The sequence below is a fragment of the Carlito syrichta genome, unplaced genomic scaffold (assembly GCF_000164805.1).
Source record: "Carlito syrichta isolate Samal-C Ts95f unplaced genomic scaffold, Tarsius_syrichta-2.0.1 Scaffold306795, whole genome shotgun sequence".
Classification (NCBI taxonomy): domain Eukaryota; kingdom Metazoa; phylum Chordata; class Mammalia; order Primates; family Tarsiidae; genus Carlito; species Carlito syrichta.
The window spans coordinates 530,444-549,634 of NW_007250891.1; the positions used below are offsets into that span (position 1 = coordinate 530,444).

Consider the following 19,191-nt stretch of genomic DNA (forward strand, 5'->3'; position numbering starts at 1 on the left):
TTCTTTCTTCTCTCCTTCCCTCCCTCCCTCCCTCCTTGTTTTTTGTTTGTTTTTAGAGACAAGATCTCACTTTGACATAGCTCACTGCAGCCTCAGACTCCTGGGCTCAAGTGATCCGCTTGACTCAGCCTCTCAAGTAGCTGGGACTACAGGTAAAGTTTCTCTATGTTGCCCAGAACTGATCTTGTGCTTCTGTCCTCAAGCAGACCTCTCACCTCGGACTCCCAGAGGGTTGGTATTATAGGCATGAGCCACTAGGCCCAGCCTAAAGAAGTTTTTTTGATAATGAAATTTGGAAAAGAAAGCCCATTACTGAGAGTACTAACTCAGCAGGTAGTTCCATATAATACATTCCAAGATTCTCAGATTGGCCTGGGAGCCCATGGAGAGGCTATATAAAGAGCCCATTGGTGAAGAAACGGGTAGAAAGAAGCAGCAGAGAGAAACAGTCTATGTCAGGAGCTTGCCAAGGACTGTGAGGTTTTAAAAATCAAATAATTATCTGTTTTAATGTATAGTTATTTTCCAAAGAGCAAGTAAAATGTTGATACTAGAATATTACAAATCATTCCCTCATCAATCGATGTAAGCATCAGGTCACAATAATTCTCTCTATATGTTGGTTGTTACTTATTTAAACACAAACTTACACAAGCACATACAAACATGCAATGGAAGGACACGTGAGCTATTTCAAGAATTTCTGAAAGGGTGTTTGTATTTCAGGGACAGTGACAGAAATTCTTTGGAGGTGAAAATGTCCATTTGTTGGAAAAGCCTTTAATGAGTGTTTCAGTACTTCAAAAATAAGACCCCAAATTAGCAAAAAGAAAGAGATATTTTCTTTTATAAATGGCCATTTTGTTGTTTTATTCTTAATTTTTATGACATGTGATTGTCTTTCAATATAGTGAATTTTCCTAATTCTACTCCCGCCCTGATCATACCTTTATTGCATTTATAGAAGGATTTTTTTCCTTATTCTATACTCAGTGAAGGATATCTCCAAGGTTCTCACTCATTTGGTTATAATTTCATACGGATTTTAAAAATATATATTTTATTTTAAAGAGGTGGGTTACAATTCAGGACTAGGTATACAAATAGACGTCGTACAGGTGAAGTTTGGGACTCCCTTTGGTCCCCACTTTTCCTAGTTTGAGATCAGGTACCCTTATTGATGTTATGTGCCCCCACCCTCAACCCCAGCATTATCCCGATACTGCCAATCCCTTTCTTATGGTATTATGGTAAATGTTCAGGGTCTGTTATGGGTGAGAACATGTGGTAAATCAACTCTGCTCCAAAAAGCAAGAGGGTATTCTCCAAAGATGAGGTGGCTGACTATTTTAAGCATTATAATTTACACAGTCTTCCAATTTTTTTAAAAAGTTATGTTTTCTGGATGTTTGCAAGAAAGGCATGAAAGATGGGTGGTAATTAGCCTCCTAGACTTCAAAAACTTGCTGAAGTATTTGAAGAAAACAGAAGATGGGGAAATAAGTCATAAGAAAATGATTAATGGCTTTCAATTTCTTTCATAGCAAAGGTTTGGGACAGATGTAATTGGTCTATTGTGTGTGAAAGTTTATAATATGCAGTTTTACCTTAATAACCCAAAGCATCAAATAAAACAGAGTGCAACAAAATGCACTAGATACTTGGAGGATTTGGTAAAAACCTGGTTCAACCCTTCTCCTCAGGGTCATAAGGCAAAGATATAATCATTAAAATGTAAATCTGGCCCATGCAAAGGTCCATGACCACAGGCAAGGACGGCATGGTGAGCTAGAGTGAAGGTGCCAGTTGTCTGGGGTTTTCCAGGGACAATTAAGTATACAGTCTTGTCAGTTTCAAGACACATTTAAACCTTAAAATATACACCATGTGTGTCATGGTGAGGGCTTTCTGGAGGAAGAGGGCCTCTGCTGTAATTAAAAAAAAATGTTGGTTGGATGTGGTGCCTCAACCTGTAATCCCAGCACTTTAGGAGACCAAGGTGAGAGGATTGCCTGAGCCCAGGGGTTTGAGACCAGCCTGGGAAACTTGGCGAGACCTCATCTCTATAATAAAAATAGCAACAACAAAAATCAGCCGGGCGTGGTAGCGCAAGCCTGTAGTTCCGACTACTTGGAAGGCTGAGGTGGAAGAATCGCCTGAACCCAGCTGGTCGATGCTGGGTGGCAGTGAGCGTGCCATTGCACTCCAGCCTGGGTGACAGAGTGAGATTCTGACTCAAAACAAAGAACCGAAAAACCAAACAACAACAAAAAACAAATAAAAAAGAAAGTTGACAAGCTGGTAACAAGAACGAGAAAATGTTACAATATTTGAAAAATGGATAAAATAGAGTAATTTATAAATCTACCTTTATAGAAATAGAGCATAAAAAATGAAGTATTGTGCTCTCCAAATAGCTAAATGATGGTTGTTTTAAATATTGTCCATGTGTTTTAGAGGTATTGTCGGTTAATTCATACAATGTAATCCTATACTAGTAAATAGAAAATTGCTGTTTTTATGATAGACTTTTGTTTATATAATAGAGATATGGAGTCAAATTTCTTTTTATTGGAAAGTGGAAACAATAAAGATAAATATAAACACCTGCCAATACCCTCAAACTCTTAATTTAACCCAATATTAAGTATGTGTGCCTAGGATTTTCCCGCCAAAGTTTCCAAATTTAAATCTTAGAAACTTTGCAGATAAATAACAAAAAGATTCTGCTGAATTTATTTTATGAGATCATTAATCTTGAGTATCATTTTTATTAAAAAATCGGGTTTTTTTTTTACATTGAGCACTCATAACTGCCAAAAAGAGAGTTTTAATGATGTTGAATAAACAATGCTGAATATTTTTGTACCAAATGATTTGATATTTCTCATCCTTGCAATACATTGGTGATCTTTCAGGTGCTCTTTGAGGAAAAAGAAAAGATAACCTGTGCTCCTCAACAGGGCTTGAAAGATTATAAAAATGTTGCAGAATCTCATATACAAAGCTCTCTCCAACACAAGGCCTCCTGAAAGAAAATTCTTTGTCTCCGGTATATTTCAATGCATGCATCCTGTTAAGTATCTAATTATATTATATGAATACCTGAAAAAAAAAATCCAAAACTCCAGGCTGGTTACCAGGAGAATGTGCTGTTTCCATGGCAACTCCCTCTTGTACACATTCTGCTTGCTCGTGTAGGAAAAGCACTTCATTGATATAATGGTGCATCTTCTCGTTGGTCATGTTGACACAGATCTACGGTGGGAGGAAGAGACAACAGTTCACAAGGTTCAAGGGTACAGTTCCAGATTGGTGAAATATTAACTCAGGAAAGCTCAAACCAATAAGTCTAACAAGACATTGTCTATGAAGACACTACGGTGTCGCCGGAGAAGTCAGAGTTTCACTTAAAGTCCAGGAAAGCACTGCCACAAATCAAAGATGTCGGATTCCGTACTGTCTGATTGTTCAATTTATAGTCTATTAAAAGCAACAAAAAGTATGATTACGGCATTAGTTTACAAATGTCGTGTCTCAAATATATTTGAGCATTCAAAAAACATTTCCAAAAGAAAGATGTATTTGGGCTATCCTCCAGAAATGAAGACAAAGCTTCATTCCAGAGCAAAGAGAAACATTCCTTGCAGACCTCATTTCTGTTTCTGATTGTCCGTTAGTGAGGGGCGATAGTGAACGGGGGGTTTCTTTCAGATATCATAATAAACAGTGAAAGCATTTTATTTTAGAAGCTATTTTCTTTGTCAGAAAATTTTCTGCATTTCTCCACCTGTTGGTTTTTCTCTACCCACAAGACATTCCCATCAGGAAACAAGTGTGTTATTTCTTAATCTTGACTTAATTTCTTCACCTTAAAACAGACTTTATCTTAAAGCATCTTGAAAATAAAGCAACAACTCAAATCTAATAAAAATGAAATACCACTTCCCCTTTAAACTACCATTATTCTGATTCCTTTCATTTCAAATAACCACAAATGACTCGTTTTTACCTTTTATTTTAAAATTTTCCTCCCATTCTCTCTTGAAACCATTCTAATAGAACTTTTGGCTACATGGAGCTACCAAAATAGCTTTGATGGAAGTCACCGGAGATGGGTGCATTTCTAAATTCTGCATTCAGCTTTCAGTGTTCGTTTTTCTTGAGGTCTCCCCATCTCCGCCACCTTGCCACCACCAATATTTGATGTGTCCTCGGAACATCTTCTGGCCTGTCTTCCAGGACACCACACTCTCTTGGTCTCCCACCTCACTGGCCGTTCCTTCCCTATCTCCTTTCCTGACTCTTCGTCCACTCCTGGCCTGCTCATATGGGAGTGTTGGGGTCTCAGTCCATGAACCTCGTAACCTCTCTGACTACAAGGTCTGACAGTTAAGTTCACGATCGGCCTCCATGTGCTTTCGTTGGCATCAATGTACAAACAACTCGGTAAGGTTTCATAACCTTGGTATATCAGTGTCTCACAACTGTGTTCCCGTTGATGTGTGGAAGTGTCTTTCTGAGTAATGTTCATTACTGTTGTTGCATGTTTTTGTGCGCCATGACAAGAATGTGGGAGCTTAAATTAGAGCAATGAACAAACATTAAATTTCTTGTTAAACTTGGCAAGAGTGGAAGTGAAATCAGGGACACGTTAGTCCAAGTTTATGGAGACAATGTCATGAGGAAAATGGCAGTGTACAAATGGATTAAAAATTTTTCTGAGGGGACAGAAAACATCACTGATGAAGAGAGGTCAGGATGGCCAAGAGTGAGCAGAAGTGACAAATACACATTGCAAAAATTTGTCAAATTGTGCATCAAAATTATCAGCTGACTCTGAGAAGCATAGCAGACCAAATAAACATTGATAGAGAAACAGGAAACTCTTAACTGAAAATCTTGTCATGAGAAAGGTGTGTGCAAAATGATCCTGAAGGAGCTCTTGCATCATGACAATGCACCAGCTCACATAGCACTGTCTGTGAGAGAGTTTTCAGCTAGTAAACAGTTGACTGTATTGAATAACCCTCCCTGCTCACTTGATCTGGCTCCCAATGACTTTTTGTTTACCCAAAGAAAAAGGAAATATTGAAAGGGATACTTTTGATGACATTCAGGTTGGTGCAAATCTTCCTAAGGGGAGGACTTCGAAGATGACCATAGTGATATTCAGCAGTGAGGTATGGAACACTTTTTCTAGGATGAGTTCGTGTACTCAATTGTCACACTTCGTACACCCACCTCCTTTGAGAGCTCTTTAATCTCCCAGACCCTCATGTTCCCTATACTGCCAGGTAAAATCCAAAAATATTTAGATATATTTAGTGCTCAGTAACTCACTAAAAATAACTAAAGACAAACTCTTTATATAGAAGGAAACAACTGATACAATGTTTTAGAGGAAATGAGATCTTAGCAGCAAATAAAATACTATCTAAAAGTATATCTAATGTGTATTCTGGATACATATAAAGAAAATGCCAAAGCTTTTGTAAAGAACACGGCCAAATATGACTGTCATAGTCAGCACAGAAAAGAAAGATCTCCTTGTATTCCTGTTTTCCAAGTACCGCAAATCTTCTCCAAGTCTGACATCATCACAACACCAGGGAACTAGAAGTGCTTCTAGATATTCCTGTCCTGTGATCGGAATTCACGTCTTCCCTCTATCCTGTGGGAGAGGGGACATCTCTTATGTCTCAACTTCCAGTGAGAGAGACAAGCAATGTTTTTAAGTGACCGACATCAGAAAGCCTTTCATTCTCTGTATGGGGGTCTGCACTTACCTATAAGACTTGGCTATTAAAGAATTGAGAATACACACACATAGAGGAAGAGGGGCATTTTCTCACGGATCCAGTGATTTGGGAGGATAGAAAATAATGAGATTCTAGAGACATGGAGAAGTCTCAAAGGGAAATATTTTTTAGTGGAGATGCACATAGGTGAGAGCGTAGAACATTTATCTGAACACAGAAGAGAGTCTGGCATGAGACTGGATTGATTGCATATAAAGTTCTATCATTTGCTTCTTGCCAGGCCCAGAATTTTGTGAGTGGTTATAGACAACTCAACCATCCTTAAAAATCCAGTGATTGGAGTATGAGAAATTTGTAAGCCTGAAGATACCTTGACTGAAGCAGAGTTTGAAGAGCTGAAACTGAAGAGGTTTTTATGACCTGACGTAGCTACATTATTTTAACAATGGCTATACGTGATCTCTCTCTCTCTCTCTCTCCTTATCTCTTTTTTACTATCAATGTGATAAGTGAAGACGAATAGTACAGTAGAAATATGCCAAATATTTAAAAAAGAACTATATAAAATAAGATCTAAATATCACACACTGATACCCAAACAATAACAAAAAATAATTCTTAGCTCTAGGTCAAAAAATGATGCTCTGTGGTGACTGATTTTTCTAATTGTTTTTCTTGCATCTCTGGTCTCACAGTAAAAGATGGTTTTTGGAGGGGCATACCTCATTAACAGGGGTACCTGCATGATCAATGTTTGTATACCTAACCCTGAATTGTATCACACATCTTTACAATAAAATTTTTTTTAAAAAAGATGGTTTCTGTAAACTCAGTGATTTTCTTTCTTGTATCTCATTTGCCCAGTAAGTAACTAGAACTTTTCCCGTCTGCTCTCTGACAACTAGATTCTGTGAGATAGATGCAAAGCTGGAAGTTCTTTACATTTAAAGTTAAGTGTTTCTTAGATAAACTCACACTTCTGGTGATCATTTTTCTTAATTAAAAATAGTCACTTCAAATGAGAACATACCATAGAAAACATTTCACTTTAAAGGCCCTGCTGTGAAGACAAATACGATTTGAATATGGACACAGATCATCAATCCTGAACATGATAACTGGCAAAGGGAGAAATGACATTCAGAATCTAAATATCATATGAAAAATATTTCTTTTTTGTAAATGATACTGTCTAGCACATTTATCCTCTTGAATTATTCCATCAAAACTAAGTGAAGCCAGTAAACCCAGATCTTCACGATTAGTTTCTATGTTTATCTTTTCCTGCATGGTATAAATCTCCAGGAACGGTTTTGGAAAGACAAACCATTTTCTATACAACTGTGTAGCATCTGTCCACAATAGTATCCCTACTGCTAAAGTAACACATTTACTTATCACTTGATCTTAATCATAAATAAAAAATCAAAATTTGCGAAAATTGTTACAGAAAACTTGAAAAATTTAAAATTATTTCACTTTGCTTCAAAAATAATATTTGACTATGTTCCTTTAAAGAAGTAATTTGCTAAATTTCTTCGATACTGAGGTAATTTTATTACTAGGATGTCATAAATGCTGTGAGATTATTAAAATCGAGAGTAAAATATTCACCAAAAATGTACAGAAAACAAATGACGTCTGGCATGGAATGGAGCCATCGGAAAACATTCTCTTCGATTATATAATGCATATCATTGTACCTTCTCAAACATTTTGCTATTAAAAATATATAGAATAATTTAGGAAAGCACAAATAGATCCTGTGTCTCAACTTCACCTAAAAGTGTTAATAGATAGTGTGCTTAAATGCAATCTGTTTTAGGAACAAGAAAATGTTGAACCCGTGAAAAGTAAGGTAATGTTTATTACGTTGTAAAACAATAAATAGAAGTCTGATGAAGCAATTCCAAATTTTAAAAAAATCAATGACTGATTTTCTATTGTTCAAAAAATGTCCAAGTTATATGACATTTTTCTTCCCCTTACTTTGAGATTCTCTAATTGAAAATAGTTGGATGGAAATGGATTTCTTCAACATATTTAATATAATTCCCTTATCATTTTGCATTCAGAGTAGGCTGCAACTTTGCCTGTACAAAAATTACTTTCGATTATAATCTGACTAAATCCTCTTGGTCTTGACTGTTTTATGACAGACCATCTCTGTCGTGTTTTGACAGACCTGAGCCTTTTCATAATAGACAATAAATGTACTTTATTTTTTTACTAACATTTTATTGAACTGAACATTGGCTTCACTTAATCAATCCACTGGTTTAATCAAAGCAGTGAAACCAGTGTGGATGTAGATGAAGCCATATTAAAGGGCTGGAAGATGTCAGGTCTCTGTTTTCTTTTTTCCCAAAAAAGGTCTAAAGGAAACTACTGAACTGTGGCTACAGAAAGGGATTTGGCCTGTGCTTTTGGATAAAGCACCCAAATTTATGACTCTCCTGGTCAAAGTGACTAATAAAACACAACTTCTCCACTGGACTTTTAGCAATTTTAGCCAAAATGCAGACGGGGAGTTCTGTTTGTAACACAGGGTGCTCTTTACAATAGACCTGAGTCTTTTGTTGTATATTGTGTTCTTTGTATTCTGGAGGGAGAGAAAAGTCTTCAAGTAATTTATTAAAATCCCATAGGGAAAAATCCAGCTTGATGTGTGAAACTGAATAGCCTGTGGACTGATTTCCAACTTGTGACTTTTATTACAGTGGCGCTCTCCAGAGCTAAAACCTATATTTTTATTTCTAACAAGAGAGAGTGGTACAGTGAATCACTGGGAACAAGTGCAGTTCAAAGAATGTTCATCAAAATCATTCTGATGTTACAGTGTACATGAAGATATTTTATCAAAAGTTTGCCTTCTCCTATTCTGAATTGTTTAAAGCACTCATTGTTTGAACCAAAGTTAAACATAGAAGTACTATAACATGAATTTCCAAATTGCTAATGAGTGCAGCTAAGATTAATAAAACAAACATGTTATCTAATGTTAGACACCTAGCTGAAATTTTTAAAAGATGTACCTCACCAACTCAATGGTGGCTGAAACCGCGACCAGAACATCATTCTTGATTTATTTTCACGGAACTCTGTGTGTGTGAGAATGTGCACAGGCAGATGTGTGAGACACAGAGAAAGACACAGTGAAGATGTTTACAAGCAAACAAGTTTATGTGTCTAGATGCATAAATCTGTATTAAAAAATTGAGATCATGAACTTCAATGCAAAACAATCATTGCTTTTGCTTTTCAACTGTGCTCATCAGAATTATTTTTGGGTTGCAGTACCTTTCCAGGTATTACTCAGCATAGACTTGAATGTTGGTGGAAGATGAGTATTAATAAATGGTAGGCTGGGTGCGGTGACTCAAGCCTGTAACCCCAGCACTTTGGGAGGCCGAGGCGAGGGGACTGCCTGAGCGCAGGGGTTCAAGACCAGCCTGGGCAACTTGGTGAGACCTTGTCTCTACGATAAATAAAAAAATAAAATAAAATAAGCCAGGCGTGGTGGCATGCGCCTGTAGTTCTAGCTCCTAGGAAGGCTGGGGTGGAAAGATTGCCTAAGATCAGCAAGACAAGGCTGTGGTGGCTGTGAGCATGCCACTGCACTCCAGTCTGGATGATGGAGTGAGATGCCAACTCAAATAAAATAAAATAAAAAATGGTAATGGATAACTATTAAGTACCCACTTAGTTAGTATGTACCCTTCTCTAATTAAAATACACGCTCTGTACGTTAAGTGCCGCTGCTAACTGGCTTAATAACAAAAATTATGCAGCCCTTGAAGAACCTTATTGCTGGTCCAGACGGTCTGTCATTTGTATTAACGACAAACAATGTCTTCAGTAAATTTCCACCAACTGTTCGCCCTTTATTTTCACCACTCAATGAAATATATTCGAAACAAAAATATAATAGAGCATGGCATATACATCACAGAATTAAAGCAGGAGATTAATTAAAGCTGAGCCCCAGGCCTTAGGCGGTGATTCGCAATCCTAGCTGCGCGCTGGAATTAACCGGGGAGCTTTTTAAGAAAGGCCGATGTCTGGGCCTGACCCCAAACCAATTAAATTGGAGTGGGGCCCAGGCATTGATGCATGTTAAAAGCTTTCGAGGTGATTCTAATATGGAGACATGGTGAGACACACTGAGATAGATGGTCGAATAGAGAATGTATAATCCATTAACCAATTTGCTCATCAGTTAATATATATGTGTGTAATATATCATATCTTAATGTGTGTGCGCAAGGAGGACTAATGCCAGACTTCAGATATTCAACATTTCTCAAATATACTCAGCAGAATAGTAATTGTATGAGACTTTAATAGCGATTATCTAAAAACACGAAATAAGCAGAAGCCTCTGGGGAAACTCTGAGTTTAGTTAATGGCTTCTCCGCAGGACTTCTCAGGGCTTTAATGAGTCCAGTGGACTGTGAACCTCAACTTAACTTTTTTGAAGAATACTCCAGGGCCCATCTGACTGTCCTAGGAACTTTCTCTGAAAAAATGAATCCCCCCTGATTTTGATATATTGTTTATAAAATGGCAGGTAAAGGGGTTTGGTGAGGGGAGAGCATCTCTCTTGCTTATATGTTTTAAAATTCTATTGTTTATTTTGTCTCCTCCGACTCTCTTACTATAGAGGCCGTTGGTAAATTACTATTTCTTTAAAAAGCAAACATCCTTTCCTTCTCCAGTTTCCCTTTGGTATTTTAAAATTAAAATATATGTAACAGATTTGAAGCAAAACAAATGCCAGTTACTTCACGAGTTAAGACATATTTTTTACAGCAATAAAAAACATTTACTCTCTTTACAACATTTCTGTTATTCTGTTACTCAGAGCAATGCAGATTTATCAAACAAACCCAGTATATTGATGGGTTCAATTCACGACTTTATTCTCTTCTAATGTGTATATTATTACTTTGAAGTTTGAAGGATTGGTCTTCAAAGGGAGTCTGCTAACAACAAACCAATTAGAAAAAAATTTATACAATAATATGACACATCAGGGGCAAAAAGTACAAATTAAAAGAAAAAATATTGTTAGATATTCTGTACGATACCTTAGATATAAGATGCACCCCTCAGTTTAAATAGAAGCCGTGTCCAAGAGTTGGAAATAGTCTCTCGTCAAAATGCTTTTACTTTAAAGCTTCAGTCACTATGTCAAATTGTTCATGGTTTTTAAAAAAGGTTTTCTTTCTTTTTTCATTTGGAAATGAACCTTTAGATTATTCCATATGTCTTCTCTTTTCCTATAAATGTATTCATGTAGTCCAAAGACAATGATCGTATATAATTTCTACTAAAATTAGTTTTTTTCAAATAATTGTAATTATCCAGAATTAAATGCAAAACTTAGAGACTGAATGACAAGCTGACAGGATGGCACAGAAAAGACTGAGATTTGGAGGCACCTGGATCTGGGTCTGAATTCCCACTTGTCCTGGTAAGACCGCTGGGAATATCTCTTAATTTTCTGAAAGGCTTGCAGTGAGAGTTAGAGATCACGTAATAATTTAATCTGACTAGTAGTAGGAGCTCAAGAAATTGTAGCCATTATCAATTACTAGCAAAACACTATGTGAAAATATTTTCCTAGTTAACACATATGGGTTCTGGGGCTTTATATCTGGACAGCCATTGTGATAAATCTGAACCTCTTTCTGGTCATTGAAAGAACTCAATTAACTCTTCTCTAAAGTGGTCTGATAGGTGTTTTCAAAGGATCAATTCTTCCTTTTATGCTGTGTAACATTTTCTTTTAATTATCCTGATACTCTACAATGAAGAAGATATACCTGTATGATCATATCTAACCTATTTATTTACATTAAAGGAATTTGGTGAAAAACTCCACTATGGAAAAAATAATTAATGGCATTTATTATTATTTTTTTAGTCAGGGGCTCACTCTGTTGCCCAGGTTGCAGTGCAGTGGCATGATCATAGCTCACCGCAGCCTCAAAACCCTGGGCTCAAATTGGAACACAGACGTGCACCACCATGCTTGGTTATTTTATTTCATTTTTTTTCTTGCAGAGACAAGGTCTTAATATATTGCTCAGACTGGTCTCAAATTCTTGGGTTCAAGCAATCTTCCTGTCTTAGCTTACCAAAGTGCTGGGATTACATGCATGTGCCACTGAGCCCATCTGGCAATAAGTTTATTAAGATTTTATTGTTTCTACACTTAATAGAATAAATAACATTGATTCCTAAGAGAAATACAAACAGATATACTCACAAAGGGCAGCAGTTAACATTTAGAAATTTAATAATAAAGTTTAATAATAAAAATTTAAGTCTAGCTTTCAAAGAACCTTTGGAACTGGGAATATGCGAGTCATTAAACCTAGTTTCAGGACTGTTTGTCCTGAAATATTTGTAACTTCTATGAGTTACTTAGATTATCTGAGTTTTGCTTTCTTTAGCTCTAAAACAATAATGTTATTTTGCTTATAGGAACTTTAAGAGTCATTAAGTGTACAGTTTATATGCTCAAAAATATTAATTACATTGTCCCTCCCTCTTTTTTATTTGTCCAGAAAAAGTTTTCTCAAACTGTTATTTAAAAAAAGATCCATAATTATACTTTTCACAAACACAGAATCCTATATTACTGTAAGAGGTATATTAAAATAGCATCTCATTATTTAATATTTCTGTTCATTTTCCTGTAGAAACCCAAGTAGCATTATGCTAGAGTTCTGATATGTAGTGAAAAGAAATGCATTTCCTCACTGAAATTTTTCTTAATATGTGTTATTAACAGCTCAGTGAGTTTCTGAGATGATCTTGGCAAGTTCAATGTCATTGTGAAAAGGTGATACGTGGAGCAGAAAATGTTTTAAGATAGAGGTGGACATTTTACGCATATATGACTTTGAAATATGGAAACAGAATCTGTGTATGAAACAACTTAAAATGACAATGGCAATGTTTAATCATATTGGTATATCAATTGATTGATAGATCACTACTGATATCTAATAGTTATCGGAAGATACACCGTGATTAAAATTACATGGATTCTTTTCCATACTTAGGGTTAAAATAGCAACTTTTTCTCAATTAAACTTTCCTGATTATTTTCCAGTTCAAATCAGTCCTGGGTAAGACTCTACTTACCCTCCCCCTTGAACCTGAGCATGCTTGTGATTACTCTAACCTATGGAAGAAGTAATACTATGTGACTTCCAAGTTAGGCTATATTCCCCCCCAAAAAGGAAGAGATTCTGTTTCCATATAGCTTTCTATTTGGGGGAAGCCACTCTGGGGAAATCATCCAACACACTGTGAGAAAGTCCAAGCTAGCCTGTGCATAAAAGCCACATGAGGAGACTCACATGGACAGACCTGTGCAAAGAGAAACTGAGGCCCCCTAGCCAATAGCCGGTGTCACCCTGTAGATTTGTGATGGAAGGAGCCTTCAGATGATTTTTGCCTCTAGCATTCAAAGCATCCAGCTAAGACATCAGAAATTATGAACCAGAGACAACCTGCCCCCGTGCCCTGTTCAAACTCCTGACATAGAGTATTAGTGAGTGTAATAAATATCTATTTGTGCCACTGAGGTTTCAGGTAATTCATTACACAGCCCTGAAAGATGGAACACTAAAAAATCCAAAGGATTGAAAAATAAAGGAATGGGTGCAGAAGTAGGAATACATTATCTGGCTAGAGAAAATCTAATTAAATGAGTCAGTTCTTCTAACAACACCCTACCTGTCATATCGTAATGTCTGTGAAAGGTTTAGTGCGTAGTGCAGGGACTGGGACTTGGGGTAAATACGTTAAGTGTCGACTGAATGAACCATCGATTACTCTGATGCAGAAGAGTCAGAAAAATGGATCTTTCTAGGTTCTGCTAGTGCATAAGTACAGAGCACAGACTATAACAGTCTCAAATTTCCCATCTGTATAATGGGATAACCCATGTGAAGAGTGTATGGTTGAGAGTTCAATTAATAACAGTTAGTTTATCATTTGATTTGTCCTTCTACCATATCTAAGATACTGATTTCACACTTTAGAGTGTTTTTTTGAGGCTGTAGAGTGTTTTTTTGAGGCTAAGATGACCAAATTATATAGCATTTCATAAAACGTTAGAAGTGAAGGAATCTAGATTTTTCCAAACTCTTTGAACACATAGGCCAAATCTCACTGAGTTACTGGTCACTTGAACTTTCCAGTAAATCTCCCTTTTTAGAAGAGTCTATAACCACGGAAATGACTTGAGTCCTTGACAACTCTTCTGAAGTATGTTTAGATAAAGCCTAGCATGAGGATAGAATATATATCATAGTTTTATCTTTGGCAGCAGCTTTTATTTTGAGCAAATGTGTTCTGTCACCAAGTTCCCTAAATTCTTCCAGCAATTATTGACATGTAATTTTACCAGAATCCAAGTTCAATAATTCATTATATGCGTTTGCACATATGTGTTTAGTGGGGGAATTTAGAGAAATTGTTGCATGATATATCATTTGTTTCCACTACTTTCCTCTATTGATACATCAGTAGTACACACAGCTTTGTAATAACACGTTTGGGAAGAAAAAGTTTATCATATTAAAATAATATTTATATAATCTCTATATTTTCTCACCTATTTAAATTAAAATGACATTTTTATAGATAATTTCAAACATATTCCACAGTGAAGGGAATCATGTAATAAACCTCCTCTATCATCAATTAACTTCAATAATTAACAGTAATTACCAACTTATGGACAATTCTGCTTTCTCCATTTTCTTAATGCCCTCAAAAATAAGCTGACTTCAAGTAATTTTCAGACATTGTGTCATTAAGTCAGCAAATATTTTAGTAGAATTATCTTAGAAGTTTTTAGCAGAATTAAAATCTTAGAAAAACACCTCCACAGGACCTTTATCACACATAATATAACCAACAATATTATTTTAAAATGTCCTCCATTGTCCAGATACCACATTATCTTAATTGCTTGTTAATCTCATAATTGTTTATTCTTAATATAACAACTTAGGGTTCCACATTGTCCGCACATTCACCTGATGTGTATGTCTTTAGATCACTTTGAATCTGTAGGTCCTGTCTTTTCACATTTTCCCCTGTATTTTATCTGCTGAAGAAATCAGGTTGACTGTCTAATGCAGTTTTCCAAATGATGAATTTTGCAGCGTGCATCCTCATGGTATATTTTATCATGTTCCTCTGTCCTTGGTTCCTATTAACTAAAGACTTCATTATTTATTTTTTCTCCCTCCCTCCCTCTTCCCTCTGTTCCTCTCTCTTTTTTTCTTCCCTTCCTCCCTGTAGCAATACTTGATAGGTGTTTTGTGCATGTTGTCCCTCTTTTTAAAATGTTAGCAGTTATTTATACTCGTTGCCTAGATTCGTTACTTATTAGGAGCTCTAAAATTGACTGATGCTAATTCTACCATTCATTGCTTCATTTATTTGGAGTGACATTGCATCTAGTTATACATTAGCTTAGGAAGGATTGTCATCTGTATAATACTTAGCTCTTTCTGTCTGAGGATGCAGTATGCCTTCACATTAAAGTTGACTTTGCCTTTCAGAAACATTTTGGCCTTCTCCTAGCTTAGGTTGCCCGCTTGTCTGTAACAACATAAATGCTGTCTTCTTTTCCATCACATCTTCTAACAAATTATTTTTAAAATACATGCTATTGATTTTATGCACTGATTTTGTTTCTGTGCTGAGTATGTCAACTATGTTTTTAAACTGAAAATTTTATTTATTATAAGTGCTAATCTTGAGTAGAAATTATTCTTTAAAATATGTTATGGTCTGAATATCTGTGTCCCTCCCTGATTCATATTTTGAAGCCTAATTATTAAGGTGATATTCCTGGAAGGTCTTTGGGAAATGATTAAATCACAATGGAATTAATGCCCATAATAAAAGAGCCCTCAGAGAACCACCTTGCCCTTCTGCCAGGTAAATGACACAGCAGTCAGGCTCCATCTTGAAGCAGGCAGCCCTTACCAGACACTAAATCTGCTGGTACCTTGATCTTGGACTTCTGAGCCTGCAGAACAGTGAGCAATAATTTCTATTGTTTATCAAGTGCCTAGTCTAAAGTATTTTTTCTAAAGCCGCTTGAATTGACTAAGACAAAGTCAAAGAATGGGATTAAAATTTCCTATGAGCTGAAAAAAATTCTCATTTGAGAGTATCACAAGCATCCATTTAATCTTTTAAGGATACTAGAGGATACTGAAGTTGGAGAAATGAGTTGTGGAGTGCTTCTTAATATCTCCTCAGGTGTATCCCTATTCTAAACATTTGTCAAGCTTCTTATGAGAGAACAATTGCCAAGAAATACATACATTTATTCTTCACAAGAAGAACCACTAGAAAATGCGCTACAAAAAATTTCTTATGAGTTTATTACTCTTTTAATTTCAATTAAAAACACACTCATTAAACTTTTATTATACACAAAATGCAGACACAATTTCAACCCTGCTGGAGTTAACATCCAAGTGAATAGCTGACAGATTGGTTAATAAGCACAAAACAGAATAAAGTAAATGCTTATAAAATCTCTAATAATTTTCCAAGTTTGATTCTGCATACAGCATTGATTTGTTAAGCAGTTTGTTGAAAGTTTGCGATGACATTTTTTAAAATGAGGAAGTCAGCCTTCTGTTAAGTTGCAAATATCTAAAATGTATCACTCAAACCACTGACCTTTAGAACAACAGTTCACATGAAAATTTAGGAATTTGATAAATCCAGTTTAAAATGAGTTTTGCATTCATCATAAAGAAAATAATTTTGTCCTCCTAAATGACGCCTCGTTGCTAGTGTGCACAATAGAAATGAACATCTGCTAATAAATATATATTTTTAAAATACAATTTTTTCATGACTTAAGTCTCAAAACTGGTCTTAAGATTTTACCCATAAATGCAGAAAGCTAGCTATTGGCATTTAACAAAGATTCATTCTTTAAATAAATTTTTAAAAATCATAAATTCTTGTGATACAGAAATCTCACGTTGTCAACCTATTCTAAAAGATATCATTAAACTATTTAGGAGAAAGAAAGAATAATAGGGATTTCGAAAATGGCAATAAGAAAACAACATACATGTTTTGAACATACTTGTTGTTAGCACAAATCCGTTTGACAATGACGTCTGGGAGTGGGGCAGAAACTTGTGAAGCAACAACTCTAGTAGAGAACTTTACAGGACATCATTCCATTTATAGTTTCTACATGTCCTTACCAGGAGATGAATAAACTAGTGTATCTCATCACAGACATGAAAGCTTGCCTATCTTCTAAGATGAAAACAAAAGGAATACATATAGATGCCAGAGAACATTCAGACATTTGAGCTGAGAAATAACTCATTAGGGAAAACTGTGGCCCTGCATATATTTTTGTAAATTCTATTGGTCACACTTAACTGTTTTATTTTTTATGTTCATCACAATTTTTCTTAGAGTAAGCAATAAAAATAAAAGCATTAAGTCTTTCCTTCTCTATTAATCCACAGAAAAGTATGAAAGAAGAAGAAATCTATGGCCTCCTTGATCTTACTTCAAACTAGACTTTTCAGAAAGTTTCGTAAAGTACATGGTTCATGCTGACTCATCCTAGATAAGGTGAGTCAGCAAAATTAAGATTTGAACACAAGATGATACAGAACTTCTCTAAAAATAAAATTGGGTGAAGTGCAAAAGTTTAAGAGATCTTAAAGTATTCCCACTTGCAACAGTAATGGTAGTCATTTGTACAGGGTGAAAGGAAATTACACTATTTAATCATGTTTAATCTTGCAACTCTGTAAATCGAATATTATCCTCATTTTAGAAACAAGAACCTTTGGGAGGCTGAGGTGAGTGAACTGCCTGAGCCCACGGGTTCAAGACCTGCCTGGGCAACTTGGCAAGACCTCATCTCTACAATAAATCAAAAATCAACCGGGCGTGATAGCACGCGCCTATAGTTCCAGCTACTCGGAAGGATCGCCGGAGCCCAGCAGGTTGAGGCTGCGGTGGCCGGGAGAGGCCACTGCACTCCAGTCTGGGCGACGGAGTGAGACTCCAACTCAAAAAAAAGAAAAAAGAAAGAAGAAACAAGAAAGCCAAGAATCAGAATCTTCATCTTGGCCAGGAATCTTTGCTAGTAAAAGTCACAAACTTGAGTCTCAAACACATTCTATTTAAATCTTGATCCAGTGTAATTAACCAACACATTATCTACCATAAAAAAACAAAACTAAACAAATTATATAATCATTACAAATTATTTCCAAATTCTTCATAACTCATTCTTCCTGTAATATAATGCAGCTTGGTTTTCTATCTTTCCACCTGTACCTTTTTACAGGTTTATTTTTCTTTTCTGTTTGCCAAGGACAGTTGTATTTCTACTGTCTTCATTAGCACTTAATTTTCAGGAATATTTAATTTGATAAAACTATTAATGCAGTACTACTAAGGTATCTGAATAATTCAGTACTTTTCAATATGCCCTAAATTGTAGATGGATTAGAAATAACAAATGCCTATCCAGGTGCAGTGGCTCACGCCTGTATTTCCAGCACTTTGGGAGGTGGATGTTAGAGGATTGCCTGAGCCCAGGAGTTCGAGACCAGGCTGGACAACTTGGAGAAACCTTATCTCTACAATAAATAAAAAAAACTAGCCAGACATGGTGGCATGAGCCTGTAATTCCAGCAATTTGGAAGGCTGAGGCAGAAGGATCGCCTGAGACTAGCTGGTCAAGGCTGCAGTGGCTGGGAGCATGCCATTATACTTCAACTTGGGAAACAAAAAGAAAATAAGAGAAAAATAAAATTAAAAAAACCAATGCCTGTCTAATACATTTTTGTGAGATTCTAATAGTCCTATGTCTAAATGTCACATGGAGATAAATCTATAAATAACTGCATGTGGCATAATAGAATATTTTTATTTTGATATTTGGCCAAGGTTTTGTGAAGATCTTTGCCTTCATTTCAAATATGTATGTCCTCCTTCTCTCCGACCTAGTAGAAACAGCATTTATATAAGCCAAATTCAAGTGTTCATCTTGCATTATCTTTTAAAAATAGCGAGAACCCTGTTCACAGAACTCTGTTCTCTATGTGTGAATATGACAGTTGATTACAAGACTACATAAAAACGATGGCTATATCAGCAAACTAGGGATATTCATTTTGAAACATGAAAACAAAGTACTTATTTTAACTCCATATGTGCAAGTAATTACACTCTACTGAAGTATAAAAGAACGAACTTAGTTGGAAAAAAAACATTAAAGTTCACAAAATTTCACAGGAAAGTCTACTTACTTGTTCAAATTCATTCTTTTGAAATTCTTCAAAACCAAAGATGTCCAGAATTCCAATATCCAATGTCTGCATGCTGA

At 35.9% G+C, this 19,191-nt stretch overlaps 1 protein-coding gene across 1 annotated transcript in view; it reads right to left on the reverse strand.

Annotated features, from left to right (window-relative positions):
* MYO16 (myosin XVI) overlaps positions 1–19,191 on the reverse strand; it is a 348,665-nt gene that overhangs the window by 186,554 nt on the left and 142,920 nt on the right. Inside the window, exons 7-8 of the mRNA XM_021715183.1 lie at positions 19,115–19,187; positions 3,106–3,258 (exon numbers count right to left, since the gene is read on the reverse strand). Coding sequence (XP_021570858.1) covers positions 3,106–3,258; positions 19,115–19,187 — 226 coding nt within the window. The remainder of the gene's footprint in view (positions 1–3,105; positions 3,259–19,114; positions 19,188–19,191) is intronic.